This window comes from Takifugu rubripes, chromosome 8 (genome assembly GCF_901000725.2).
Source record: "Takifugu rubripes chromosome 8, fTakRub1.2, whole genome shotgun sequence".
In the NCBI taxonomy this organism is placed as follows: domain Eukaryota; kingdom Metazoa; phylum Chordata; class Actinopteri; order Tetraodontiformes; family Tetraodontidae; genus Takifugu; species Takifugu rubripes.
The window spans coordinates 2,512,602-2,540,555 of NC_042292.1; the positions used below are offsets into that span (position 1 = coordinate 2,512,602).

Consider the following 27,954-nt stretch of genomic DNA (forward strand, 5'->3'; position numbering starts at 1 on the left):
AATTAAATAAGAAACATAATTACTCTCATGAATGCACTGAGGCCAACAGGCCTGTGAGATGTTTCATGACACAGCTGCTAACTTGAAGCTGCTGTATGCTGCTTCAGGACAGGAACATCCTACATCTGTGTGCATTTTAATGCCATTCGAAGCTGCACTTAATGTACATCTGAAAGGGTTTCCATGTGTGTCAGAATGTGTGTGGCCATGGCACAGGCTGTGTTCCTGCTCCTAGTCTCCCCCACCCCACTAAAGCAACCTCCAAACAGTCCATGTTCATGTGTGTCCATCCACCATTTGTTATCACGCTGTCGTGCAACAGTCAGAGTTTCTGTAGAGTGTGTATTAAGGATGCGGGGAGTGATGCCACCACCCGTGAATCCACCCTGCTGTACATGTTTTGAAGCCAATGTCTTTGACCTTCGGAGAGTTTGCTTTTAAAAACAGCCGTGCTTCCAAAACTTCAACGTCATGTGTGAGTTTGTCTTTGGACCCTGATGGAGGGAAGATAAGCCAAACTTTGGCAAAGGATTACAAATATGTCCTAACTGACCTTTCTGAACCTTCTTTTGTTAATTTAAGTGTCATAAGGTAATGGGATTTTAGGTGAAAGCAGGTGCAAGTGATGAGGAAAGGAGTAGATTACCATCCCGTAGCACACAGGTCACAGGCTGGTTCACCCCTGGGCCAAAGACAAGTGATAAAGACAGACACCAAATAAGTTCCCTCAGGCTTTGGCTGGCCTAGATGGGGAGGAGGAAAATCATAGCCAGCTGCTGTGCAGCATTGAAATGAAGTGACTTAAAACAAAAAAGAAGAGTGGCAGGAAGAGTGTTGAGATCCAGGGATGAGACAGAGAAGGGGAGGGAAGCTGTGGATCCAGTAGCACACTGACATTGTACAAAGGGAAGAGGAGGAGGAAGGTGCCGTACATGCATGTGCAGGTGGGAGCAGAGTGTTCAATTATCCCACATGGGTGTGCTGAAGTCGAGCATCAGCATGACAATGTGTGTTTGTTTGGGTCAATGAAAGAAAAGTGCTCCAAAAAACAACATTAAAGCTGGGGGTGGATATCAGGTAATGTGATCAAAAGTCAAATATTAAGGCCTGCTTGACGTACCAAGAACTAAAGTGCTGGTCATGTTGAAGCAGGGAAAATCTGGAGTCGGTTCTTCAAATTTAGTATAAAAAATGACAACATTCATGCATTATAGACTGGCTTTTGAGCGTACCCACACTCACAATACCACAATATGGGATAATGCATACTGTATCACTTAATTTTACTCATCCCTGGACTGGGTTAATGTTAAACGCTGACGAAAAAAAGCAAAATCAAAAATCTTCCTCATCATCCACAGGATCCAATCCAATTATATACATTGAACGGCTAACAATGGAATTTTTTAGCCTGATTATTTCATGAAACTAAACTAGTATTGCAAAACCTGGTTTTACCACAACTCAAGGTGAGCCGACAACTCCCAATTTAAAGTAAATGTTTAATTTAAAGGGGCACGCATTTGTTTTATAATGTCTACCTCAACCCCTCCATTAGCAGAGAACAGTGACCTGTAACTTCCACCTCTTGCTTGAGTTCTTCTCTATCATTTTCCTCCTGGTTTTTATGCAGTTTGTCACAGTAGCTTCTTGAGAGTAATTCTGGGTGTATAATCCAAACACCAACCGGTGGTGGGTTATGTGTAATTAAATGATCCAGAATAGCTCAGAGCCCCGGCTACAGTCAGGGGCATCTGAGCAGCCTTTAATCGGGTCTCGGCTGTTGCATGAAGCGAGGTTGGCGGGGGGGGGGGGAGTTTGTGTGTCCTTGAAAGTCTGGGATGTGTGTTTTGCAGCTGAGTAAATGTGAGCTCAGTTGGGGTCACAACGAAACCGGGTTCACAAGAGTGAATTTCTTCTCATGGCTGCAAAATGGGACACTGCTCAGACATCTTAGTATGGTTTGGTCAAAACTGAGGTTCCAGAGCCTTTGATGGCGAGCGGCTGTGTGTTGTGTGTGCACATGCGCACCCATGCTGCCTTTCCTCGGCTGATTAAAGGGTGTGCGCTTTTTTATTGTGTTTGTGGTATGTTACAACATAAAAGTGAAACTGTTTATGCTGCATTGTGAACACGCCTACATGCGTGGCCTGTGTGGGTGCGTGCGCACGTTCACGAGTACATGTCAATTTCAGACCGGGTTCCACTTTTAAACTTGTGAAAGAAAGTGAGACAAATGGTCGTGTCTCAACTTAAAACTAGTGAAAGTGTCTCTAAATTGCAAATGCACACACGTGCACAGACAAAGGCATATGCTAACCTGATTAACACCAACATTAAGCTAACATTAGTGGAATCGCCTTCAGAGAAACAACCTCAGACCATCTGCTCCCCTTCACTTACTCCATTTGCACAAACTAAAGCGTCTCACCATTTTCTAAAATGAGTAAGTAAACCTGGCATATGAGCCTGTAATTTAAAGAAAATTAAAAGAAAAAGAGTGTAAAGAAGATAAAACATGCGACACACTTTTACTGGTGAGGACCTACAGTTTTCTCAGTTAGCCCACTCAAACCTGACATGCTTCCACTTTGCTGCCAGATAAGCAATCTGTCAACTGTTCAGCCTGTGATAAAACTGCTTTGAAACAAGCTGAGAGGGGCTTAGAAAGGGAAAGTTAAAGGTTTACAGGAACAGACTTGTCGCAGCAGGTATTGCGTAACTTCCTGTTGTCAGCCTGTCTTTTACTGTATGTTAACTGGTCAACAGGCAAACATGCGGGTCATGAAGGGACATTATTGCAAAGTATGAATAGAAAATGCATCTGCTATAACAATATGGAGCATCTTTAACCCGGTTTAGCACTGCTCTGCTTAGTGATGTCATCAGTTTTCCTTTCCTAACCTCCCTCATTAAAAGAGTCTCTCTGCTTTTACTCTCTGCTGGTCTGACCAGCTGCCTTGCTGCGTTTTCTTATGCTGCTTCCCCATTCTGCTCATTGCTCTCCCAAAGATCCCCCCGCCTCTGGGCTTTATAAGCACCTCTTTGTTGGGCTGCACAGTGTTTGTGTCAGCCTCCCCAACAGAAGGAGCTCAGCAGGATGCGCTCTGCAAACACATATATCACATCTGGCCTGTGTCTCTGGACGTGACGTTGGTGGAGTGGTTTTACCACGAGGTTTGTGTGAGGTGGGCTGGGGGCGGGGCTTGTGGTGTCAGGTAAAAGCATGATTGTTAGGCACAGTGGAAGCTCAAAAGTCTTAATTCTAATCAAAAGTAAATACATTTATGAAGGCCTGGCAGACATGTTTTGAGGTTTGTTAGCAGTAGTAATGATAACATCCTGCAGACATTTAAGGACTGAATGTTTCTTTATTGACCAGTGCATGATGATAAATGAATATGTGTACATCCATTAGGACTGTGGGCACAATATCTGTCAGGGGCTTTTGCCTGTGGGCATGGAGCACCCCACACAGATCACCAGTGCCTATTCGGTGTGTGTGTGAGTGAGTAGGCCATCGATCAATGTGACAGCTTGGTTCGTGTTTACTTAATGATGTGGGGTTTATTTATGAAGTGATGGCCGATGTGTGGGAGGGAGGGAAAAAGTCAGATGGGGAGAGATTGAGACAGCCTGAGGATGTGACATTAAAATATCATCAAGGTGATGGATGTCCACACGGGCAACATTAGAGAGAACTACAAAAAGGCTGCTGTGCAACGGATGACAAGTCATATCTAGATTTGTTTGGGGGGGGGGGGGGGGGGGGGTTCCTCTGTGTGCAGCTGTGAGGTCTGTGGCTTTCTGGAACTTCCCTGTTCATTATTGTGTCGCGTGTTCTGCCCCTGTTTATGATTTACAAGGTAATGAGTCGTGGTGTAGAAGAGTGACTGAGGAAGACTGTGCTTTCTGTCTGGAAAAATGTGGCTTCATTTATCGAGGCCTCACTCATTTCAGATAACTGTTCACTTTTTAAAAAAATTATTATCCAGCTAATAATTCTATCTTTACTCTCATGTAAATGTAAATAACATGCTGGACCATGTCTTACCTTCAGTCATCAGTAGATGTTTAATAGCGAGTGCAAGTTGGCTAATGGGCCAAAACAGGTAAAAGTAATTGAATTTAAGACATTTAAATTGTATATTTATGTAAATCTACTGCCATTACAGCCATAGCAGGAAGTAATGTCATTTAATCTGGCTGAAAAATGCAAATTTGGTTGAAACACAAATATAAGTCAGAAGAATTGTACTTGTCTTTGGAATTAGTTGAATAACAGCATATCCTGCTGTGCGGGGATAAACCAATGCCTGTGATCATGCTGGGTAAGACTGTGGGATTGATTGCTCAGGCTTATGGTCAAAAATCCAGTGTGATTCGTAGTACAGATACCAGGTTACATGGCAAAATAACTGTAGTCTGGTGAGAAGCAGAAAGCAAAGCGAAAAGTCAACATTTAAGTGAGAGTGACCATATTGTTGCTTAAGTGACGTTTGCAAAAGAAAAAGGTAACAAATTCTCAGCAAAATGAAGAGAAATGTGCCGAGAACAGGCGGCACAGAACAAAAGGTCTTACTCAGAACACTGCTTCTGACAATCAGGCACAACAGTGAACACAACCAAGTATTTAATTCATCACCACATGATGGACACCCTCATCATCATCATCATCATCAACAACTTGAACTATAAATGCAGAAAACAGCCACAGCCACAACAAAGTGCTGTACAAAAAGAAAAATAAATGACATCAAAAATAATTCTGTTAAAACAATAACATGAGCAACAATTAAAAAAAAACCCCAATAAAACCAGAGTAGAGTCTCATGCTGTGTTTTAAGATGAGTTTTAAAAAGGGGGCAGTGAAGGGGCTTGTCTAACGTGTAATGGGAGGTCTTTCCATAGAACAATCGGCTGCCTTCATTTTGTTGAAACTTGTAACATATTCAGAGAAAAACGCTTCGTTTTTCTTTCACATGCGCAAAAAAGATCCACATTAACCTAAAATATTCAACCGAACCTGTTTGGGGTATTAATTCCTAACTGTGCCACTAAAACGCAGAACTGCTCTGCTTCTCCCAAGATGCTCCATCCTTTCAAGAAGTGTCCCTTTAATAAGGACTCCCTGAATAATTCAGCGATTTAAGTCGGTTATTGAAATACTGAAACTGGCATATGCCACACGCTACCACACGAGATCGTTCCGAGTTTTCACCGAGAACAAAGAAATCTATAAAAAGAGCCCGTCCGTGTAGTTTTGTAGTTTAATTGGCCATCAAGACATTACAGAGAGCCTATCATTTGCATATAAAGGCAGAAAGACACGGAGAGTGAGACAGTGTGATTGTCATAATTACAAGGATGACCTATATGCAGAAAGGGAACATGGAGAAATGGTCAATTTAGAGAGCGATGAAGGGACATTATGCACACTTTTGAGACAGAACACGCCCTCTAAAAGCAATGGCTGTAGTTGACAGACAGACAGGCAGGCAGACAGACAGACCAACAGAGAGAGAGAGAGACAGAGACAGACAGGTGTAAAAACTTCCCACCTTTGGAAGAAATAAACAGAGACATGAACAGATACTACTGCTCTGGTTTATTTCATGAGTGTGTTACCCTGGAGAAAAAATACGGTGACACACAGACACACACACACACACACATCCCTTTAAATCACACATAAAGCTCTCTGAGAGGGAGAGCGATGCTCCCGGCCTTGTGTGGGGAGGCTGGATGGGCCTTTCACGGCGACAAAAATAGCTGAGTATGAAAGAGCTGTGCACGCTGCCGTTGGTGGAGGCAGCTAAAAGGCGCCGCACAAGGTCGAAACTAGCAGGTGAGTGCGGTGTTCAAGTGGTTTGTATTAATGCTCTTCTCACACAGAGAGAAAATCGGCATATCTGTGTGTGTGTGATGAGCTGGTGAAACTCCACTCTGCATCATAGCTGTAGTTTGAATTAAAATACTGCATGGCGACGTAGCACTAAACAGAAAATTGCACCACTAACTAATGTTAGAAGTGCAGAAATCAAGAAATAAATGGGAACAAATAAAAACCAAACATCTCCTTCAAATGTTACGCAAATGCCAAATCCCGCCGGTGGGCACTGAAGCTGCGTGATTGTCGGCTCACGCACGTTTGTGTCTTGTTTGAAGAGAATTGTGCTACCAGTCGTGTAGCAACACAACTCACCAGGCTGCCTTTACACACACTCCTACACTCCAGACCAGAGCCAGTGGCAATAGGCACAGTTGTCAGGAAAATTCTGAATATTTTGGCATCATTTTCTCTGAACTCATTTCGGGGAGGGGAGTTTTAACAATAATAGAGATGGGATGTTAGCTGTAATGATCAGCGTATTTGTTTGAACATATGCAGCCGGCGTTGTTAACACGTCACACTAATGAAGCTGTTTTAAGAAATCATAATAATCCACAGGTTTTCCTCAAAAAGGAGGGTGCACAGCTCCATGCTGAGCCTTTCTTTCTGGGTGTTTCACTATTTCAGTGTTTCTATTCTCACCGTGTATGAGACTGTGTCAGTCTGAGGGGGGGTGTTTCATTATCGAGCTCCTCGGGAGACGAACCCACCGCTGGTTCTTCATGAGGAAGCCCTTCTTTGGTGGGTTGGGGATGGGTGAGAAACAATCCTTGCCAGTGTCTCACTCTAGCTAAGCTTTAATTGTATCAACGTTTCTACAGCGGAGAGGAGTGTGGCGAGGAGGCAGAGACGTACACTCCACCAGGGTGTGTAATGAGTGACAAAGTCCTTTGGGCCTGAAGGAAAGCTGCAGTGGATTGTGTTTAGGAATGCATAATTAGGGCGGGTTTGCGGGACTTCAACACTCAATAAACAGAGACTACAGCGATCCGCACACCACTGATGTAGAGTTCACAGTAAGTCCGCATCTAGCAGTCATGTGACCCATCTCATGGCTCATTTCCGTCATTTCCTGAAAGATGAATTGAACTCTAGGAGAATGCATGCATTTTGAATCTGTGATTCTAATCAAAGTGTGATTTTCAGAATACTGTAGAGGAAAAAAAGTAACACGCTGATAAATGCTTATTGATTCTATGGCAAGTATGCAGACATTGGAAGCCTACGCCGGTAAACAAAATGATTCCTCTGCTTGGATCAATGCGAGTTCAGGGATGTTTATTACTTCAGCAGCATAGGAAGCAGCAGATAGAACAAGGTAGACGGGACAGCAACGGCAGAAGACAGATGGAGAAAGCAAAAGGACTCGAGACAAAGTTGTGGTCTGGAGCTACAGGAAAGGGTGGATGGAAATGTCACCGGTCTAATGGCTCTCTCCATAAAGTAAATGAGGAGAGTCGACGGAGCCTGGGTGGCTCAAAATGTTAACAAGACAGTTGAAAATAGCCTGGGAGCACTGTGAGGAGCTCACCCACAGGAAGCAGATATACACATTTCTTTGCAGTTTAAGGCAGAAATAAAAACATTCTTCCTTCTTATTCCTTAATGCACAGCTGCATGCACGCACACTCACCCGCTGTGGGTCGTGCTCCAAGACTCTGCGGCGTGCAGCGTCGAGCTCCTCGTATCCAGGAGCGGCTCGGGCTTGCTGGTACTCCCTACGCGACCCAGGAAGACGCTGGTCACTGCAAAAAGAGTGTAAACAATAATGAGGAAAGTGAATATGAGCAATTCTATACTGCAAGACATAAAAAAAGTAGAATTTCATTCATATTCTGGCATTTTTCTAATTAGACTATAATCAATGTGATGATCCACGCACACATGAATGGAATGAAATAGACAAAAGTACGGGCGGCATTATTCAGAATTACCTAATAGTAATTCTGGTAATTCATGTCAAATTCTTTCACGTACACTACTGAAACACTCCCACTCCCACACACACACACACACACACAAACACACAAGTGTTGGTTCCTGCTGTGCGGTCCGGAGGGAGAAGCGTGACTGTCCTGCTCACCCGGCTTGGAGTTGAAACGGTCTGTTGCTGTTGTTTCGCGCGCCGTGGCTAACCTGAATCAGGCTGTGAACCGTGGCACCTTTATGCTGCACCAAACCGGAGGAAGTCCTTCCGGTCTTATTTAAACACCTTGCGTTTTAACTGAAATGTCACATGTGTGCGAGAGGTAATTCTGAATAATGTCCCTCATACAAAAGCACCGTTTCAGTCTCTATTGCATCCACCAGGAATTGCTTGTGACACTCAAACAGGACAGGAAGAGTGACAGACAGACGTATAAAATCCAGCCTCTGAGAAGACTTTAGTGGCTGAGCTGCACTTCCTACAGCTGTCAGAGGAACCAGAGGTGAAAAACAACAGCAGAAAAAAACATTCAATGAATCTTTCTAATTTCCCAGCCGCATAAAACGCAGCGGTGCTTTTTTAATTTGACTCCGCCGATGAGCCAACGCAGGTAGGATCCTCCCGCAGCCGACATCTGCAGAAGATGACCAAAAGAAGAAGAACTACTCAAAAAGAAACGTGGTGGGAAAGGTGCGGATGTCTGTCGGCGAACGGATAAAAACTTGGGACAGAATGGGGACAGAACAAAAAAGAGAAACATCATCGTGCTCACTGGACCTTAATGTAAGATAAGCTGCACATAGCTGAGCGTTCAGAGCCGAGCACACAAAAACAGCAGCGTGCACGAGGAGAGAAATAAACTATACATCTGAGTAAACTTCATCTTTTGGGATGTGCTAACAGCTACCACACAGTTCCACCGTTATCTGTGTTTACTGGCTGCATTGGAAACAGGTCTCTAATATTGACACTGATATGTGGCTCCCTATCTATTATGTCAAATAAATATGGAATGTAAAGGGAAGATAATGACATTTTCCTCTTTTTCTGTGCATCTATATTACAATTACAAAGACCCACACCAACACACACCATCAACTGTTCCACAGATACTCCTCCTGATCCTCGGGCACCAAAATAGAGAGAGGGAGACATCGAGACAGTCCAGCAAAGTGTGCATAGATCAGGGGTGGGCAAACATTTTGATTCGTGGGCCACAATGGGTTCTATTATTTGACAAAGGGGCCGGACCAGGAGCAGATGGATGGATGGAGTGCTTTGGTAACCTCACCTCATTGGAGAAAAAATACACATCTTGGGATATGGAGAAAACATGTGCTTTAATTTCAAATGAAAATGAAGAGAAGCATTACAACAAAATATCTGACTTTGGAATGAGTCTTAAAACACTTAAAATCAAATGAATAAAATGTGCCTTTTTAAAAAAAATTAATAACCATTTCTATTTTAAAGCACTGAAAGTTCTGTTATCCTTCAGGATATCACCATCACTCTCCTCCTGACTGTCTTTTTTCTCGTGGGAAAACACCAGAATTGCAGTGAAAATTTAACATTAACAAGGTTTATTCATTTCATTTTTCAAGTTTGGCGGGCCGGATTAAAACGTTTAACGGGCCGCGTGTGGCCCCCGGGCCTTGGTTTGCCCATGCCTGGCATAGATGTTCAATAGTGCAACAGAGCTCACAAGGTTCCCTTGTGAGTGTCTTTAATTAGAAAATCTGGCTGCAGGTCTGTGTGGTTAAAGACAACCTCAGGAACACATCAACCGCCACATTTCTGCTGACACTGAGCAAATCCTTGCAATGTGCTACGTGGGACGCGGTGCGACACGACCTGCGTATGTGCCGAACCCAATTTCATGCGGCGTGAATTTGATCTAACTCGCAGCTACAGAAGGCCGACTCACTCGTGCGTCGTTAGGCTTTGGTGCAAAGGGCACTTAATGTGGAGAGATTCACACTTATTCTGGGGTTGTGGGTATGGTTTCACAGGGGATTATTTATTTAATCACTTATTATTTGCTTTTTATCACCCTCTTATTCCTCTGCTGCCAAACAGTCCAGCTCCATGCACAAACAAACACGCCCGAAGAGGATGGATGCACGGAGACGAGCGGAGATGCCTTTTTTTTTTCCACGCCAGCCCTCTTTCACCACAGCCATTAGCCAATCCCTGGGACCGTAATTAGGCCTGCCATTTTGATTGAGCGTCTGTGTCACTCTCCAAATGAAACAACACTGTAATTATCTCATTATGCCCCAGCCTCCATTACTGACAAATATTATCATATCCAACATGGAGGACTGAGGCTGAATCTGGATAAAAGACTGTAAAGTGGTGGTGGGACTGTTTGATAGAATCACAATGCAGCAGAATGAGGAGAGGCAATGATAATGTGTGTGTGTGTGTGTGTGTGTGTGTGTGTGTGTTTATTTAGAGGAAGACAGGTGTGCTCCCCTGCTGTAGCCAGCAGCCATTAACCAGTGCCGATTGTCACAAACTCGCCACAGATTTCTCAAGAAATTTGAATCACTTGGATTGGACTAGTTGTTAGTTTCGTGGTGAACTAAAATATTTGAATCCTAAATAATTTCCTTTTCAATTCAACCAAACCTGACGCACGGTCAGCATTCAATTACAATCGGAAATCAAAAAAGCAAGCAGGAAAACCAAAGACAAACAAAAAAAGCAGGGTTTTTAAATCCCTTTGGCTGATTTATTCCAGAAAACATGACGCTGTAAACGCTTAATGTGCTTCAAAGCAGCTTTTCTTATCTTTGGGGTATCATCAGATACGTTGAGTTCAGTCTCTCTTGGAAAACTACATAAAGAAGATTTGGATATTAATGTTTTTTCCCCTAATATCTATAACGTGTATTTTATTCTAACGAATGCGTCTACCTGTGATAAATAAAGATGATTTAAGTCCACAAAGGCCTCGTCTGGAGACTATGATTAATATCCTCCTGGAGATTAACTGCACCACAGACACTAATACCACTGAGTCACACAGAGTTTTACCTTCCATGATTGTATTTCATCCAAATTTTGGAATATTTTGGGCTGAACTGGGATTGTTCCGAGAGTAGAAGAAGCTGCAGGAGGAGAGAGACAGAAGGTAGGAACAAAAGTGCGACCCGGGAGCTGGAATCCATAGATGCCTCAGAAGACAGAATGTGAGCGCAACCAAACGGAAACATAAAAACAGTGATATGGAATCTGGAATGGAGTAAAAGGAGCAGCCAGGGAACTGGAGTGAGAACAAACCCGTCTGCCATATGAAAGTGGGGATGGGAGATTCCACGCGAGCAAAGCAACCATCCTGCTGCGCTGGCCAGTGTGGGGGCTGGCTAATTAGCAAATGTGTGCCGCTGACGGCTGGTCTGGTGACTTCTTGCTGTGGCCAGCTGATCTCAACACAAGGCGTTACGGGGTTAAAAACAAATGACAGGCCTGGTGGACTGTGGGGAATGGAGAGGCAGACAGGAAGCCAACAGAATTCCAAACTTCAAACATTGGGCAAACAAAGAGGTCCCCTCAAAACAGGAGGGAAATGCACCAATTTATAGTAAATCAGCCATCTTAATCATGTGTGCCATTGGCTAATTTGTGCCATCTCTGCGGGGTTTCAGATTTCCCTGCATGTGGTCACTGTGGCTCAGGTGCAAGAGAGGTTGCTCTGATGATACATTACTTTTGGTTAGATCCTCTGCCCGTGTGATCTACTAGTCAATGCATCCTTGAAGTCACCAAACCCAAAATTGTCCCTAATTTTAGTCTTTATTGGGTGGAGACAGATGCAGTTACTTATTTCTGCTGTCTGAAGTTCAGGTACAAACTGTGAGGTTGTGTGCTATATACATACATTTGTGGTTTTATTATATTTGCCGTTTTTATAATTAGAATGTAAAGATGATGTTTCAGCTTCGAGCTTCCACTCCCCTGTCAGCCAACGAGGTGGGACTGTCATACCTGAAGTCAACCGTGTGTCCCTGCACAATCGGGCTTTCATGGCAGACAACCCTGAAACATACAATAATACCTCATACAAATGAGAAAAACACTGCGTGAATGTGAGTGGAAAGGATTTTAATTGCTCCAAACCCGCAAAATATTTGAGGCTTTAAAGTCATTGTAGACAGAAAATGGAGCCTCCACTCATGGTGCATCACCTTGAAAACAAAACAAACTTCTCCGAGAGCTTTCCTTGGACAGTGCGGCCTGACATCTAAATATCAGCCATCTGAATTATTTTCTATTTGCACAACCAAAACACAAAGTGAAGTTCAGGAACTAATATTATGGGACTTTTCTGTAAATTGTCTTGCCCATGCAGGTCCTCTATATTTAGTCTATAGGGGAAAAATGGCCCAGCAAGGACAGAAAAGTCACCATGAATGGGAGAAGCAGGAACTCTTTTAAAGGACTTTGTTGAGATTTAACATATTTCTGCAATTAGTCAAGCACAGTGTGGCAGTATGTTAGATTTGGACTTTTTTGATCCCGGCTCATAAACTCGTACTCTTGCCTGAACCTACAAACGCAGGATCACGATTCTGACGTGTCGCTTACCTGTCAAAGCTTTCAAGCTCAGCTCCAGCTTCCCTTGCTTTGCACACGCTCATATTTTGCTACAGCCCTCCTGCCACCCTTTCTGCTCAGTGTTTCTTACTCCTCTTTCATCTCATTTCACCATTCCATGCTCTGAGTACAAAGAGTGCCTGTTGGCTAATAAAATTTGACAAGCATAGCTAACCTTTTTTCTCCACAGGTCAGCCTCTAGCACAGCTCTAATCAATTGTGACGCCCATCACGGCACACGCCTGCCATTGAAGGTGTAATGAAAATGTCCAACAGGAAATTAGGGAGACGGGGACACGAGGGAGGGCTATTAGCATATCTCAGTTGGAAAAGTATGCAAACAAATGCAGGCATGTACGCTTCATATGTAAAAGCATTTGGATTAAGATAAATTAGTGGTAAAAACCAGTGAAAAGGGATCAAAGATATGTGGTAAAGGTAAGTGGATATTCCATCTGTTTCTCATTATTATGCACAATGAAATGACTGGTAAAAAGTTGGCTCAATTGGAATTAAACCTGTGATTTTTGTGCAACCAGACAGCATTGTTGCTAGGTTACACTGGGCTCACTTGTAGAAATATCACACGTGGGTGGCAACCTTTGAACTAATGTGTAAATGTGCGCGTGTGGGTTTAAATGGAAAACACAAAAACCTCACGCATAGCTGCATGTGTTTTAACAGATGTCCTGACTCTAGGACGGAGCAGGCTAGGCCAAAGCGCAGGCGGTGAGCGCAAATGGAAACAACCAGCAACGACAGAGGGAGGAAGCCTTGGATCAAGCAACGCCTATTGTCACTTCTGAACGTGGGACGGTATCCTAACATTCAGAATAAATATTCAAGGCTACACTGTGACACATCAGACAGACATCGGGTAGTTGTTTGATGCCTGGTTCAAACAGGCCCAGACTGAGGGTACAAAACAAAACAGCTGCATTGCTGCTGCAGCCAAAGTCCCTGAAACTGCTGGGAAAAGCTGTGTGACATTGACGTACCTGCCAACATCACATGGGTTCAATTTGAGGGTTATTTTTTCCCTGCTGCACGAGCAACGCCGGTATACCGACAGGAATAAGACACAAGCTGCCAAATCAGACATCACTGAAGCTCTGTGAGCGTTAGCTTATATGAAGCAAGCAGCTATACATGCTAGAATACTCTCACATTTCAAAGGTTGCATTCAGACTACTAATAAGGGCCACTAGGAACTCAATATGAAACATTATTTTTGAATTTAGAATGTTTTATTGTAAATATCCCAATGAAAAACTCAATCTGAAGGGTATCGTTTGAAACTGAATTTTTTTCGTTTGGAACTATATTTTCACAATCAGCTCTGACAAATTGAAATTCAATCTACTGTGACAGAAATTTGGTAGCTGAGGAAGAGCATTTGGTCAATCAGCATCTAAATCTTTAGTAATAATAAAAGTAATAATTTTAGGAGAATAAAGTCTTAATATTTTGACTCATTTTTGTTGTTAAAATGAGGGCTGTGGAGCGTTTCGTGAAGTTTAACTTCAGTATAGGTTTCACAGCCACTCTATAAAGTTTTTCAAGCTCAATGTAAGGGTTCTAAAGTCAATGAAGTGGTAGAAAAATGGTAAATAGGATTACAGGTGCTGGCGCTGAAGCCTGAGCGGGGTCGTTTCAGCTGCAACTGCATTATATACAGCGGAGTTCAAAATAATAGCAAAAAGTGAAAGAAAAAAAGGTTAAATCCTCATAATACCTTTAAATTTACACATGACCATGCATCAGGAACACTGTATATTCCTTTCCAAATCATGAAAGGAAAAAAAATTGACAATTTCAAGTGAGCATTTATTCAGGTGGCCACCTGTTTGGAGGCTACTCGGTTAAATGATCGGAAATCCTTCAAAATGGCAGAAAAATGTGGATGAAAACTCTCATTTGATTGGACTGACTAATATCCCAGCAGAGACTGAGCCAACGATCTGCTCTTGAGTAATGAACGGTGTAAAGTTTCAGAGTGAGTAATGTAACAACTAAACCCCTCCTTGAAGATAACCTATCAGGAAGAAGCCCCTCAAAAGCCCATTGTTGGAAAAAAAAAGAAGAAAAAAGACATCTACGGGACAGGTTACAATGTGTCAAAAGAAGTGGCCTGAAGAGAAATGGCCCTTTTTTTTTTTTTTCGACTGATGAAACAAAATTGATCGTTTGGGGTCTAGAGGCCTCAGACAGTTTGTCAAATTCCCCTCAAACACTGAATTCAAGCCACAGTACCAGTGAAGTATGGGGTCACAAGCACATCATGATCTGGGAGGGCTTCTCATGGGCCTGTTCTTCCATATCAGTCATTACGGATCAATTTAAACGCCTTAAAATACTCAAAGGAGTCGTGCTGCCTTATTCCAACCAGCAAGTGACGTCATAATGGGTGTTTCAACAAAGCAGTGACCCCAGAAACACCAGCAATCGAGCAGCATCTGCTGTCCAAACCGACAGGATTAATGTCATGAGTTAACAGAACAAAATAACAAAAACGCTGTTTCTGAGATATTTATGCAACACAGACATGAAGCAGTTCTCACAACCAGAGGTGATACAACTAAAACTAGTTCAGGGGATTCCAGAAAAGCCAAATCTTCAAACATTTATATAGTTTATAGAGTCATTATTTCAGTTGGTAATGAAAAACAGCCTGCTATTATTTTGAGGGAAGTTTGCAGGTTTTCATACATCAATTTTAAAACTCTTAAAAATATTTTAGGTTTTATTCACTGCTATTGTTTTGAGCACAACTGTAACTTTCTTGGCCGGTTCGGAACGCTGGTGCTGGATCACAGCAGATCCACTGAGCTTGAGTTCAAGCCCCGTCTCCCTGCTCCTCTCACGCGTCCCACGCTACAAAGAGCCATTATTTACACCAGAGACACGTTTCACAGTGTGAGTAACCAAAGTTCTTCTCTTCCAAACCCTTAAATCATGAGAGTCGTTCCCCCTGTGCGTTGGCTGCAATATTAAGGCAGATTGCTTCACTTTTCAAACAGCTGCGAGAGGGCGCATTTCACAGCGGGGGGGCATTCTGCATCAGCACCACGGTGGTATCGGCTGGTAATTACGGCGCTGTCGTCGTCTCTGTTGCCGATAGCAATGCCAAGCAACGCTGCAGAGCTTGAGATGGTGCCGACTGGCCGAAGAGGCGTCCTGTGTGTCCACGCTCGACTGCTCTTCCTCAACCAGATGACCTGAACTCATGCGCAGAAGAGCGATAACAATGGCGTCCATGTGCCAGCAGGTGCTGAGAAGGGCGAGAATCAACAAAGTGCCAAATAGATTTGGTCTCTTAGCTGTGCTATGGGTGTGAATTCAGTATCGTAGCTGTCCTCTCTTGGAGACGGGGTGTCTCCCACTGGGGGACAACTGTGAAAAATGCCACTGTGGAGCAGAGGTCGGCAACCAGCCGCACGCAGCTCTTCAGCCTCCAATAAAGGTTATTTCTTACTTTATTTAATCTACATATATATATATATATATATATATATATATATATATATATATATATATATATATATATATATGTATATATATATATATATATTGTTTGTTGTTATTTTGTTATCTTGGAGATTGAGTTGATACCATCTCATTTTTAAAAAGTTTCTTACTTATAATTTGTCATCTAAAATACACGTCACATCACCTTTACCTGCTGGCAGCTTTGGAGTGTGTGACCCCTGCAATAGCCAGGAGAACAAGCCCTAAAGAGAGACGTCTGGGAAGAAAATGGAGTTTTATTCAGCGTGGACGTCTTCATTTGCCTTCACCCCCAACGACGCTGGCTCACCTGTGTGCTCGACACGTGGCGAGAAATTATTGAACAGTAAACAGTATTTTAAAAGTATTTTTAAGAAGTGCAATGAAAAGCTGAAGAGAGCAAACTACCTTTCCAGAGGTGGATCAGCCCTCCACAGTCAACTACAGCTGCCAGTTTTGTGGCAGCTCAGCAGATCGTAAAGAGGGGGACGCCGTTGACAGATGGAGAAGATATAAAAGGATCGTTTATGAAAATATCAGAGTATCTCAGAGTATCGACTCTGAGAGAAATTGCTCTGGAAATCAAAGACATTCTTCTCTCCACAAAGCCCCTCGAGGACCGCGCCATTAAAATGGCAGCAAACATCAGCAGTAAGAGCAAATTGATGACTTTAATGCAGCTCAAGCAGTTCCAAATGCCTGTGATGAGTCAAGTGATGCAAATGAGGGTGAGGAGGCAGCGCTGCTGTGCAGATATGGGGAAGATGTGACACAGAGGTCACATGGTGAGAACAATAGCGTTTAATAAGCTATTATTGTTCTGGAAAAAAACCCAAACTTTTATTTTAGATGCCGAGCTGCTTTTTTTTGTATGTTCATGTGCTTCAGTTCAGCTGGCTGAGCAAAGAGCCTGAAGAGGACAAGGGGGCAGAAGATGGGGGCAAAACACCTCTTTTGTTAATAAAAGGTTGCAGACCCCTGATCTAGAGGGATGTAAATGAAAAAAGGAGAGCTGAGCCACTATTGTGGGCAGTGTGAATGTAGCCTAACACTATAATCTGCATGTGCCTGTCAGAACCGGCTCCTCAGGGACCACCTCAAGAAGGTCTATGTGCCCTCATGTTGCTATGGTTTTTCATGACAAGCGCTGAAGGTATACGTAAAAAGATGTATATTTTCAAAATACCAATGATGTTTTAAAGCAGACTTGGCTTAAACGTGATTGGAAACCTCTGTTTAATTCAAAACACGGTTCCCCTTCAACCTCCCCCTTTACGTCAATGCACCAGAACTGTCATTCACTTGTCCTTTTGCATAGTTTAAAGTTAAAGAGATGCCAATTCTTGGGTACAAGATTCCACAGGTGCCCTATTTCTGCTCTCTAACAACATTATTAGACATTTATTTCTTTCGGTGTCTCTGGAGGCTCCCTAACACGCAGAGTTAACAAGCCAAAGAGTGCTCATCCATCATGCTAATGCTAAATATCATCTTATACAGATTATGTCCAAGCCAGGAGAGGAAGATGGACACAGCACAGAGGAAGAGAGTCAGAAATTGAGGAAAAAGAAGAAAACAGGCTGGTAATGAAGTGGCCAGCTCAAGTGTATGAGTGCTAAAGTGGTCCAACAGATCTGTCAGGCTGCTAGACTGTGGCTAATTATCCCCCCTCCTCTCTTGTCTGCTTCTGTGCTGCTGACTTTTCTTCTCTCTCCTTAGTTTATTCAGACCAACACTATTTTCTTGTGTTTTGGCTCCATTTTACTTCCTACTGTCTCCATACTCATTTGCTTTTTCCTCTCTCATTCCCCCCGTCTGTCACATCTTACCGTTTCCATCTGACTTCCCTCCCTGTCCAACTCCTCGCTCTGTATTCTGGCTCTCTCTGGATGAGTTTAGGTGTCTGGGGCTTAGTTTTTGATTTGCAAGTCAATAGTAATTTCTGTCAGCCAGTTTAAGTTGAAGGGGAGTTTTAATGTGCTCTGTATTATTTTCTATGGGAAATGACACATTTGCATTTGAATCCCCAGTAGATCTTCCCTATTTTGTCTTTTTACACACAAAACCAGCTGTATCTTAAAATCTGGAGCAAAACTAAGTAATATGGAAGGAATGCACTCCATCTTCTGCAGGAGTCAACCATTAGCTCCCAGTTTACCATTTATGCTAACTTTACTCAAATTCAAGGACGCTCTGCCAGACAATAATGTAAGTTTAACGAATATTTCTTTGCACATTTGTAGATCAGACAACGTGCAAAATAATGCATGTTACATGTCAGACATCGCTTATATGAAGAGAAATGGATTTTTACTTTTGATACAATAGTAGATTTCCATTTATTCGTATAAAAATATTATTTGTTAGCGACTGTCTTCTGAAAATGAGCCTTTTCCACAGCAAAGAAAATGGAAATTGACCGTGATATGGTTACGATTTAGGATCTTCCCGAGGAAGGCGACAACCTTCGGCGTATGAACCAAGACGCTAGAGATGTTTTAGCAGTCTGTTGTTGTTGTTGTGGGGCAGCAGTATCAGAGGCAGCGTCACTACCAGACGATCAAATCATCAGGAAAGGCTCGCTCTCTACTTGCTCGCAGGCTGGGGACTTTCGAGACCGTGGTGGCGAGGAGGTTGTTGTTCTTTTTTATTTCATCTGTTATATTGTCTCTGCATGTAATACTGCTGCTTCCCAGTAACTTACAAGTCTGAATTCAATAAAGTCAGTCGTCAGCCTGCATGTCTGCCTGGTGTTTTCTTGTATGTGTTGTGGACACTCAGAAAACATGTTGAGATTGTTTCAGCGGGAGGACAGAGGGTGTAAAATCTATGAAACATCAGGCTTATGAAGCTGAAGTTCTCCTTCCAACAGAGCTCTGGAGAAATTCATGAAGCTTAAGCCTTTATCCACAGCCGAACTGAACACCATTTTATTCACATTAGCACCCCGATGACAACAAACTAAAGAGATTAAGTACAGAAATGATTCATAGCATGATGATGTGTGCCAGGTTGGAGAGGGTTGTGTGTGTGTGTGTGTGCTTGTTTGGGTTTTTAAGCACAGTAAAGCACACACTCATGCTCTATTCATTTTCCAGCTTGCCAGGCCATGAATGCAAATGTGTGTAAATAGCTGCTGGTCAAGCGGTGGTCTGTGACCTTGTGGGCACACACCTACACACCTAAGCAAACACAGCAGTTTATGTATGACAAGCATTCATTAAGGGGAGAGAAATCATCAACCTGTCCTTACCTGTCTGTCTGCGTTTGAGGCTGGGTCTGGTGAGCAGGTGGGGGTCTGGACTTGTTCACCTTTGCGTAAAGACCATCCAGCTCCTCCAAGGAAGCCTGAGGCGGGATGGACCCCGCTGCCGGGCCTCCGGGCGAGGGCGTGCGGATGACGAAGGTCTGAGGCGGCGGCGGCGGCTGGCGGAAGGTGTTGATGCGGGCGTAGTTAGGGTCGCTGTCATCGTCTTCAAAGTCGGGGAGGGAGGCGGGGTCGGGGGTGAGGTGGCCAGAGCGGACCTCTGTGTACCGTGCACCATAGCTGTGAGACAGAGGAAGAGTGCGCATTGAGGAAAGGCTTTGATTATCCCGGTGTTGCGTAATCTGTCAATCATGTTCTGAAGTTATTCTGAGAAGGTTCTGGCTCTTTTTGGACTGGACCACTCTTTAGGATTAAGCTTTTTTCTACCCACTTCTGGTACCTGTCACTGGTGTTGGGGATCTTTTCCAGCTCCTCTTCACTCAAAGCCTCCAGTTTGTTTTTAGAAGCTTTGCTCTTGTCCTCTTTTTTCTTCCCGAACCTGGATAGAAAAAGGATGAGACTGGTTTTAAATGACACCAAGGACACCGTGGAGTGAAAATCTTCATGATGTTTAAACACCAGGTAGGTAACGCTGCCTGCTGCCAAACAGAATTACTCGCCACAGGTGAGGTTTATCTGATTTGATAGGGCACGTTAACCTTCAGTTGCAAAGCCGGCTGATGAACGCTCACCATGTACCAATACCGCTGTGCTATCTGCTTATATATGGCAGCCTGCATCAAGGGAGGGTGGCCAGAAAAAGATTTGGACGGTTTCCTGAGCGCCAGGTCTGTTTCGGGCCGAACCGTCAGAGCGCTTTTTCACCCTATTAAACATAGCCACGCTCGACTGCAGCGGCTTGTCCTCGCAGCCGCAGGTGGCAGAGTGGAACATTAGACAGGGCTCATCTAATATTTAGCATATTAAGGGGGGAGGGAGACGAGCGGCCCCTCCCAATTAGAAATGATCCGTGTTTATATTGAAATGTAATTGGTGCAGATGCTTAGTCGGTCTCTTGTTTTCCTTTTTAAAGAAAGAAAGAGGAACAGAGTAAATTAGCAAACTTGGTTGTCGGCAAAAGACATGGCTTGAACTCCAGCGCAGCATAGCAAGAACTTCCAATCAATTACAATGCTGGACGGGGTGAGTGGGGGCTAAGGTCTACACTAGACTCAGTAAGGCCAGTGGTGTATAGTGTATAGCTATTTTCAAGTGATCAAGAGAACTACATGAAAGTAAATAGTATTCTTTTCAATAGTATTCAAAAACTTTGAAAAGGTGCTACAACATCCATCGTTGTTGCTGTTTCTATTATTACCTGACAAGGCCAGTGTCAGTAGTGTGGAGGAAAAGACCGATGAGGAGGGACAAAAGAAGTAGGAGGAGATGGATGAAAAGGAGGAGAAGGAGGAGGAAAGTGGAGCAGGAACCACCAAAAAGATGCCGCTGCAGCACGCAGGACTGGGTCGACAATAAATAGGTCTTTGCATACAACTGTATTGAAAAATATGTTGATTTTCTGTCCCTAAAAATCAACCTATGCGCTCCTGGTTTTCTGTCCAATGGGAATAATCGATTGCTAATCTTTGTCATGCCTCATATTCTTCATATGTAGTATATGCACTTTAACACTGTGACTAATCTGTGTCTGTTAGGTTTAATATGTTATCTTTAATAAGTATTTGGGCTAGAGTTACTGTTCCTCTTGCATCTGTGGTGTCTCCTATGCTGAATTTCAACTCCAGCCCACCCCTGGCCTACGTGATAAAGGGGCGACCATCGTACAGCATATGGACCATAAATATTTCAACATTTCAGCCAATAAAACTGAATTGTTTCATTTTCCTCATCAGCTTTATCATGAAACGAGGATCGTCATTAGTCTGCAGACTAAACGTATCATCCCCCCTTTTGCTGCCATGAAGCTTTAATTATCCAGGCCTCTCCCCCTCAAACTCTCCCCACTCTCCTCCCCTGTCTCACCCACTTCTGTTTTTCTTTGTGATCTCTTCTTCCCTTGGAGTTCCTGCTGAGCAGATTTAATGTCTGTGTTTATCTCATTAACAGCGAGGCACTTCTCATTACTGCTACAGGGGAGGCACGTGGCCTGAATGGTAACCTGCTGCTCTGGTCAGCAGCACACGGTGCAACCAGGACAGGAAGGAATCTGGAACCATCCTGCAGAAATAACTCCTTTAACGCTCAACTTCTTTTACACCTGTGCGTGTTGTTAACAGCAGTGAAGTTGGTTTAATCGTCCTGCTGTGATGGAGCCACTGACTGATAAATGATCTTTTTATGCAGGTACTTTCGTATAATCTTGTTTTTGTGCCACTAAAACAGTCTAAAAGTTGAAGGAACAACTTGAATCTTATGAATGCCAACTGTGTTCCTCATCAGCTTTGCACATAGGAACAGCATCACAAACTTCATCAGCGTAAAGTCGTGCGTGAAGGTTGCCACAGACAGGGATCCAGTAGAGTTCAGTTCTAAGCTCAGGAAGCTATAAAGTCAGCAGCCGCCATGCTTTTGTTCTGTTACAGAACAATACGAGTTGGATGAACTAGACCTGGAAGTGAAGATGCTTTCATTGCCATGATTTTTACAGTTTATGGGAACTCTGCTTGACTGAGTTGTCTGTTCTAAAACCCACAGTCTACAGTCTACAAAGCTACGAGTTTTACCTCTTTATGGAACAACATATTTAATATACAAATGAAAATGTAGAGATGCTTCTGCTAAGCTAAGTTTATGAAGTCAAAACTCTGGATTTAACAGATCTATATTAAAACAGAACCTCAAATGATATATTTCAGTGTTCATTTCAAATGTGGGCGATACAAATGCTGCCCATTTCTTTACAGTACAGTGAAATACGTGCACCGAAGGTGGATTAGCCAGGAGCAAACTGAGCTGGCTGGGGTTACAAATTAGGACATGAGTGAAGTTTCCCTCCTAATTTAACCCTCTTGCTTGATAATTAAGTCATATTCTTTCATTTAAAAGGCGGCATGCTCTGCCCCTCATCTGCAGCTAGTGTCCTTTGTTGCTACAGCGTGGAACAGTTTAATAAAGGAGTTCTCCAGCTATCCATAGTTCAACATACAGTAAGTTATAAAAACAAAAATACTTTTATTAAACATTTCAATATTCCCATTTTATTCCAGTCTGATATGTCCCCTGGGCCACTAAAACAGACATGAAAAGGAACCTCTGAGTATATCCTCAATGCAGAACTGGGATCATCTGGCTATTTTTGGGTGGGTCTGAGTTCCGTCCATTGTTCTGATTAGTCCCATATATGCTCCATTGGACTGGAATCAAGGTTAAAACCTTGGCTATATCCTTTAGTCTAGCTTCTTTGCCCTAAAAAAACATGGAAGCTGCTATCATGTACATTTTATTCTTCATCTTGAGTCAATTAGACTTCCTAAGTGCTTCCACGCTGTGCAGAATAGCAATCATGACAACCATATAGGATGTTATCTTGAAGGAATTCAAACACAACTCACCCTCGCATGCATCAATAGGCAGAGCATTAATGTACGCAAGAAGATATGAGTAACCCAAATCCCCCATCCATGTGACGGAGCGGTCTGGGCGCCCCACCTTCACACCCACACACACACCAGGCACGTTCATAAACAGTCTGAAGGGGCAAAGGTCCACAGTTGGACCCATCATTATAACCGCATTAATTAGGAAGGCCTCATTTTCTCATTGCCTGAGAAGGGATGGAAAAAAGGGAATCCCAATTAGAGACATGTACCTGCCATAAGGGAGGTAGTTGGATCCCCCCACCCTTTTCTTCTTTCTTCAAGACCAAATTTAACATCTTTTCCCCTTTGTGTTGAGCCAACTGGATTTTAATGGCATCCTACGCTTTTGTCTCTCTCCTTTCTGTTCCTTGTCTGGTGGAGTGATTCTTAGAGCAGTTTTTGCTCTCAGAAACTAAAATGACAGGTAATTTCCCACTAAAGGCTGCAGGATAAAAATAAATAAATAAATGGCACAGGTTTGTGAATGGGTGGAAGCGAGTTAACACACAAAACACCTCGTGAACAAAGTCAGTCAGACACACGCAGTAAGTGGAAATGATATATTGCTCTCAAACTCTTGATGAGACAGCTGTATACATCAGCACAGGTAACACACACACTGCATCTCTGTTGGGAACTGCAAACACTCTCATGGAATAGGACATCTCATTAACTTAACATTATCTACCCACACAACCACTCCATCAAACTCTCATTAGATCCTAGTGGGGGCTTGGGTTGCACTGGAGGCCATTTAACATGCCCCCCCCCCCACTACTGTCACAGGAAGGAGCTACTGGGAACCATTATTGGTGTGTCTTTGTGATTATTAGCCTGACATTCCTGCCATTGCACGGGTGCCACTTTTTTGGGGCCTGGTTATGGAAGAGAGTGACTGTTGAGTTCGTTATGAATCCTGGGAATCGTTGCAGTTTGCTCTGGTAATTAAAAGATGTGTTTGAAAGTAAAAATGAATAGCCCTACTAAAACACCCTTTATGTAAAAAAATAAATATATAAAAATATTAAAGTAAATGACATTGTCTCTCCCTCTGAAAACACAGGCGCACCACCACCTTTTGACCCCCCCCATCCACACTAGAGGTGTGTACAACATCTATGTGGGTTGCTGCTGCTGTCTGAAAGATTCTAATTGTGCAATGTGAACAGGTTTCCTACACAGATGGGTCCGTCATTTATGCTTCAGCAGACTCATCTGGTTCGCTTTGCAACTTCCTGAATTTCGATCCAAACAAGTGAGGGGGGGGGGTTATATGTACAGGCAATTACTTTCAATTTAATTAGAAAGTGTTTGGTTAGCAAACAGCACACACAAGAACATATTGCTTATGCAAAGAACACTACAAGTGAAAATTTGCGCGATAATTCAGATCTGATCCGCAGATGATGCAAACTTCAGTCTGAATGCCCGACTGCAAGAAAACGAAAACTCAGGTACTAATGACGGATTCTATGTAATTAACGATAGGCTGATTGTAGGCCAGCCAACAATACTGGCCAATGCCGATGTTTGGCCGATGTATCGGTGCAATTGGCAAAAATCAATACCCTGCCCTGGCCACACAAAGGCAGACAGTCATTATGGAGACCGAATGCAAAGGAAGCGGAGCAAAGTGCAAAATGGACTGACTGTAATTACTACAGCTACTGTCAGTCTCATTATTGCAAAGTGGGAGGGCAACGTGCATGAGCTCAGTTAACAATGGCCTAATGAGCCTCGGTGTGGGATCACAGCTAGCCAGTGTGCTGATGTCATTGACCTGACCTGTGCAATTAGCCCTCCAGAGAGGGGAGGAGACGGCCAGAGACGGGAAAATGAGACAAACAGTCCCACATCACATGCTAACCAACTGCATCACGCATGATTTTTAATCTGAAGACATTTAAAAGACCTAATATATCCACAGATAGCAAGTGAAGAATCTATTTTAGGCCAGCTTTATTATCATGCTAGCTGAGATTTTAAAACAGCTGAAGGCCTCTGGAGGACGGTATGTATAAATTCAAAAGCATACAATTGAGAAAGATTAAACCTTAAGCCAATAAGCCCCTTAAGAGTAACAATCAGTTATAAAACCAATGCTGAAACAAAAGTGGTTAAACAGTTTGATGAGTGAATGTGTGCCAATTTATTTCCACCCTTGATTGTAAAATAATTAAAATGACACTCAAAATATCTAAATAGGAGAAAGAGAACGGTAGAATGTGAAAGGTGGAGAAAGAATGAAGAGAGGTAAAAGAATATATTGGAGAAAATCAAGAAAGAAGGATGGAAGACAGAATGAAAACTCTTGTAAATGTGTGGCTGAGGAACCAGGAATATTGGCGGATGATCCCAGTGAACAGTTAATCAGCCCCGCAAATGTTATTGCAGTAATTAGACTGTGTTGGATGTATTTAGAGAGAAGTGGGCATATCCCAGTGGAGCATCGCAGGAAAGCGAGAGAAGGAGACGACAGAAGGAGGGTAAGAGAGAAAACAAGGCAGAGGAATTTAAACATGCAACAAGGAGACTCCTGCTTCTGTTCTGATAGTCAAGGCATACGTTACTGTGAGACTACCTGGAAATACTGAACCCTCCAGCACAGATAATAACCAAATGCACTGGTGCCTGAGGATCAGGCGTCCAGAAAATGAGTGACTACATTTATTCAAATAATTATGTCATCAAACGGAACGTAAAGTTAGCAATTCTGAGAGAAGATGTGCAAGTGCTACTGATGTATTCTAAATCTTTGCAGAAAGACCCACCTTTGTTCAATGATGAAAATAGCTAACAAGCTTTGAGTTTTCCCCCACTGGGCATAATTACATCTATTTATCGGACTTCCTCTCCTCCTGCTCAAAAAGTCGCTTTTAACGGAAGATATTAGCAGTGAAGAGCCGAGGAATGAGGAGAGAGATGAAAGCGGAGCTACGGAAAAGTTCCACCCAGTGCTAATGTGAAGTTAAAAGAGCTTCGCTTAGACGGCATTAATAATGTAGGGAGGGAGATGCGAGGGGAGGATTTACGCCTTCAAACTTTGATATCTAATTTTAAAGAGATTAAGTCAATTTCACACTAAAAAGAGAAATAGAGTCAACATTGCCAACGTGAAAGCCCCATTCAGATAACGTGACAGATGAGCCGTTTCAAACACACTGAAGCAGACACTATTTGCTGTGAGCAATCAATAGATGTAAATACTGTATTTATCAGGCAAAATGTCAGTTTTTTAAAAAAAATAAAAAATATTTATTTCCTCTCTAACTGAAGCTAATCCACTCACCGGTCGCTGTATTATTATTTTAGTAAGCTTTAATTCCTCCTGACATACTTCCAGTCAGGTGTTGGTTCATATTGTCATGGTAGCATCACGCAGCTGCTGCAGCTCTATGATGGGAATCTCCGTTCCACCACATCTCAAAGGTGCTCTATTGGATTCAGATCCGGTGACCGTGTGGACCTTTTTGGGGTTAAATGAACTCATTGCCATGTTCCAGAAACCAGTTTGAGGTGATCTGCGCTTGGTGACATGGTGCATCATCCTGCTGGAAGCAGCCATCAGAAGCTGGTCCACTGGGGTCATAAAGGGATGGAAGTGGTCAGCATCAATACTCAGGTAGGCTGCAGAGCTTAGACCATGCTCGGTTGGTACTAAGGGGCCCAAAGTGGGCCGAGAAAGTCTCCCCCACACCTTTATACCAGCAGCAGCCTGAACCGTTGATACAAGGCAGGATGGATCCATGCTGGCAGCTTGTTTATGCCAAATTGTGCCTCAATCATCTGCATGTTACAAGACTCCACAGACCAGGTAATATTTTTACAGTCTTCTATTGTCCAGTTTGGTGAGTCTGTGCCAATTGTAGCTGCATTTTCCTGTTCAATTTGAATTACGGCTGCCTTTCCATCATCTCAAACCAGTCTGGCCATTCTCCTCTGACCTCTCACACCAAGAGATTTTCATCAAAGCTCACTGGATATTTTCTGTTTTCGGGACCATTCCCTGTAACCTGTAGAGAGGTTGGCGTGGAAATCAGCAGTTCCTGGAATACTCAGACCAACCTGTCTGGCACCAACAACTATGTCTTCTTTTTCCTCATTCTGATGCTCAGTTTAAACTTCAGCAAGATGCCTTGACCATGTCTACAGGCCTAATGCCATGAGCGATTGGCTGATTAGCTATCTTTAAAAGTATTTGAACTGGTGTACCTAATAAAGTGGCTGGTAAAAGTGTACCAACTGAAGGAAACAAGATTGAGACTTGCAGTTTTGAATACACAACAGGCTGTTCTCAGGAGGGCAGACAGCAGATATGAGGAGGTTTTCTTAATCAAGGCTTGGATGCTCCCCGGAGTCAGGAGGCTTCAGACAGACAACAGAGACAGTGATGAAAGCAGATCTGAGGTGTCAGGAGTACAAGGTGGGAGCGGGAAATAGCCACGGGATTGAAGAAATAACACAACTAATGAGGAAAAACAATAAGAACGGAGGAGAAAAAGAGTAAAGAGAAAGGGGAGAAACTTAAGCATGTTCACCTAAAATTTGTTTGTGGATAATCTGAACCCACCCAGCAGATATACGAAATGTTTAACACCTCCAATAGGTCAAAATGTCCACTAATATAGATTCATATTTAGAAAAATAGAGCATATTTTGTTGTTTAGTTGAACAAATCTTCTTCTGTCTTGTCTTTCAAAATCCCCAAACCTCCTCCAACAACTTCCCCTTCTCCAGTATCTGATTTTGAATGATGAATTAAGAATTTTCCAAAGTAGTCTTTTGTTTGTTTTTGGGTGGAAACACCAATCTCAGAGGGAAATGAATATAAAAAAGTTGGCAGATGAAAGGAAGATTTAGAGAGGCACTGCTAAAAAGCTGCTCAAAATTCACGTTTGATTAGCATTTTGTGTTTTCTTCCCATTAACACCGAGTGCATATTAATAAGTAAGGAATTAATGTGCATACATGCATTTTAATTCATGTTGGATAATTTGGATCCAATGAGATTAGAGGTAATTTGATGCATGTGAATAAAAGGGATGTTTTGATACTCCTCACTGCAATGAGAGCAGAAAACTGCAGATCTTGCTTTTTTTTTTTCTTAGCCGTTATTTCTGAACTTTCCCCCTGCTGGAGGCTAACAAAACAGCTAGGTCAACTTTGCTCCGGATGAGGG

General features: G+C 43.0%; 1 protein-coding gene across 5 annotated transcripts in view; it reads right to left on the reverse strand.

The window, feature by feature from the left end:
* pard3ba (par-3 family cell polarity regulator beta a) overlaps positions 1-27,954 on the reverse strand; it is a 121,298-nt gene that overhangs the window by 15,691 nt on the left and 77,653 nt on the right. For 2 of the 5 annotated variants that reach the window (XM_029840114.1, XM_029840118.1), the window contains 3 exons: positions 19,628-19,735; positions 19,183-19,476; positions 7,527-7,638 (listed from right to left, as the gene is read on the reverse strand). In XM_029840114.1, the coding sequence (XP_029695974.1) occupies positions 7,527-7,638; positions 19,183-19,476; positions 19,628-19,735 (514 nt within the window). Of the gene's footprint in view, positions 1-7,526; positions 7,639-15,037; positions 15,694-18,843; positions 19,112-19,182; positions 19,477-19,627; positions 19,736-27,954 lie in introns of those variants that run through there. The other 3 variants (XM_011606100.2, XM_029840116.1, XM_029840117.1) reach the window with 3 other exon arrangements.